Source organism: Gobio gobio (assembly GCF_949357685.1).
Source record: "Gobio gobio genome assembly, chromosome: 11".
NCBI lineage: Eukaryota > Metazoa > Chordata > Actinopteri > Cypriniformes > Gobionidae > Gobio > Gobio gobio.
This window is the reverse complement of record NC_137104.1, coordinates 1,056,947-1,059,446: the sequence shown is the minus strand read 5'-3', so window position 1 is coordinate 1,059,446 and position 2,500 is coordinate 1,056,947. Positions and strand designations below refer to the sequence as shown.

At 41.7% G+C, this 2,500-nt stretch overlaps 1 protein-coding gene across 1 annotated transcript in view; it reads left to right on the top strand.

Annotated features, from left to right (window-relative positions):
* epha10 (EPH receptor A10) overlaps positions 1 to 2,500 on the top strand; it is a gene marked incomplete at both ends in the record, with an annotated part of 230,214 nt that overhangs the window by 198,498 nt on the left and 29,216 nt on the right. The window contains one exon of the mRNA XM_079829729.1: positions 1,309 to 1,364. Within this exon, the coding sequence (XP_079685855.1) occupies positions 1,309 to 1,364 (56 nt within the window). The remainder of the gene's footprint in view (positions 1 to 1,308; positions 1,365 to 2,500) is intronic.

Genomic DNA, 2,500 nt, shown 5'->3' with positions numbered 1-2,500 from the left:
GGCGGAGGCAGTGATGCTTCGGGCAATGTTCTACTGGGAAACCTTGGGTCCTCCATCATGTGGATGTGACTTTGACACGCACCACCTACCTAAGCATTGTTGAGCCCATGTCCAGCCTCTCATGGAAACGCTATTCCCTGTGGCTGTGGCTCTTTCAGCAGATAATGCGCCGCCACAAAGCACAAATGCTTCAGGAATGCTTTGAGGAGCACAACAACGAGTTTTAGTCCAAATTCCCCAGAGCACAAAACAAACAGGACTTAAAGGATCTGCTGCTAGCATCTTGGTGCCAGATCCCACAGCACAGCTTCAGGGGTCTAGAGGAGTCCATGCCTCGACGGGTCATATTACGTCATAATGTTATGCCTGATCGGTGTATAATGACAGATTGTTCTTTATTGGGTCTTTTAATAATTGTAATCATAAGTGGGTTCAGTCAGTTACAGTTTTGTTTAGACAGTTCAGACCCGTTCATAAATAACTTTAATATGTGTGTCATTTTCTTTATAACGAATGTTTTTAAAGGGTTAGTTCACCCAAAAATGTAAATTGTGTCATTAATGACTGAGCCTCATGTGGTTGGACACCCGTCAGACCTCCGTTCATCTTCAGACACAAATGAAGATATTTTAGTGTAAATCTGATGCTCTGAAAGGCCTCCATTGGCTCAACTTTACACTCTCAAGACCCTTAAAAGACACTAAAGACTAAAGTTACAAAGTCCATCTCACTACAGCGGCTCTACAATAACTTTATGAAGACGAGAATAGTTTCTGTGCGCAAAAAAACCCTAAATAACGACTTATATAGTGATGACGATTTCAAAACAAAGCATCATGAAGCTTCGAAGCGTTATGAATCACTGAGTCGAATGATGATTCGGATCGCGTGTCAAACTGTCAAACTGCTGAAATTTGGCGATTCAAACCGCTGAGTCGACTCACTGATTCATAACGCTTCGAAGCTTCATGATGCTGTGTTTTGAAATCGTCATCACTATATAAGTCGTTATTTAGGGTTTTTTTGCGCACAAAAACTATTGTCGCCGATTCATAAAGTTATTTTAGAGCCGCTGTAGTGAGATGGACTTTGTAACTTTAGTCTTTAGTGTCTTTTAAGGGTCTTGAGAGTGTAAAGTTGAGCCAATGGAGGCCTTTCAGAGCATCAGATTTACACTAAAATATCTTCATTTGTGTCTGAAGATGAACGGAGGTCTGACGGGTGTCCAACCACATGAGGCTCAGTCATTAATGACACAATTTACATTTTTGGGTGAACTAACCCTTAAATGCTTGTGTGTCCTCACAGACAGTGCGGCTACAGTAAAGCCAGCCAGGAGGGGGACGAGGAGCTCTACTTCCAGTGTGAGTATCATGTGTTTCCACACACACACACATGTCTGCGTTCGGTATTCCTGAAGGTTGTAATGGAGCTTCGGAGCGAGGGAAGGGGAAAACAGAGTGATCAGTGATGGAGAGAGATTAAAGTGGCACTGCATTAACGTCTGAGTCCATGTTCGTGCCTTTACATCAGCCGGGCTAATGCGGAGTCCATTAGCATGTTTCAGACGCCCTCTGTGAGGAAGAGAACAAAGACACGCTGCATTCAGTTCTACACAAATAATGCATTTCAATACATGCTTTTAATGGACGAAAACGTGTCAAAGTCATCAAGAGAGGGAAGTTACACTCGTCTTTTCTCCTCTACACTCTCAAAAAAAAGAGTAAAAAATTGCACCTTTTAAGGTACAAGTGTCCGTCACTGGGACCCTTAAGGGGACATTTTTGTACCTGTAAGTCAGGGGTCGGCAAGTTCGGTCCTAGAGAGCTGATGTCCTGCAGAGTTTAGCTCCAACCCTACTAAGCCACCACAGTATAAAACGCATGGCTCCCAGCATGCATTGCAGCATTAAGTATGTCACCATTGTTGAGATTCATATGCTGATTCTTGATTTTTTTTTTCCCCTCTAGAATGTATTTAAAAATCAAAATTGTGGCAAGAAAGCATTGTTGGTGAATATTATTTATTAATAGTTTTAGTCAGTGATGAGTTCAGTCAATTTTTGTTTACGGCTTCTTTTGATTTGAACAGATTATGTGTTTTGTTAACACTGAAAACAAAAACCATAAACTCAAATTAAAAAAGCCAAGAGTTAAACTGCCCAACTAAAGGAAACACGGATCGCCATAATGGTGACCAAACATTTTCACATCACATCTAAACCTCTGTTGATTCTCAATAAGAGCTTCTATAGATATCTTTCTGGGTCGGAGCTCACTAGGACCGAACTTGCCTTCTAATTGTTAATTGTAGGGGAAATTGTACCCTAAGGGCCAATTGTGTACCTTTAAAGGTACAGTTTCCCCAAGGAACAAAATTGTACCTCCACTGTACCTTTTTTTTCTGAGAGTGTAGTGTGCTGTATATCGATTGAAGCGCTTCACAAACAAGAGCAAATGTAGGGCGGGGCTTGAGTGTGCCTGTGGGGAATTGATTGGAT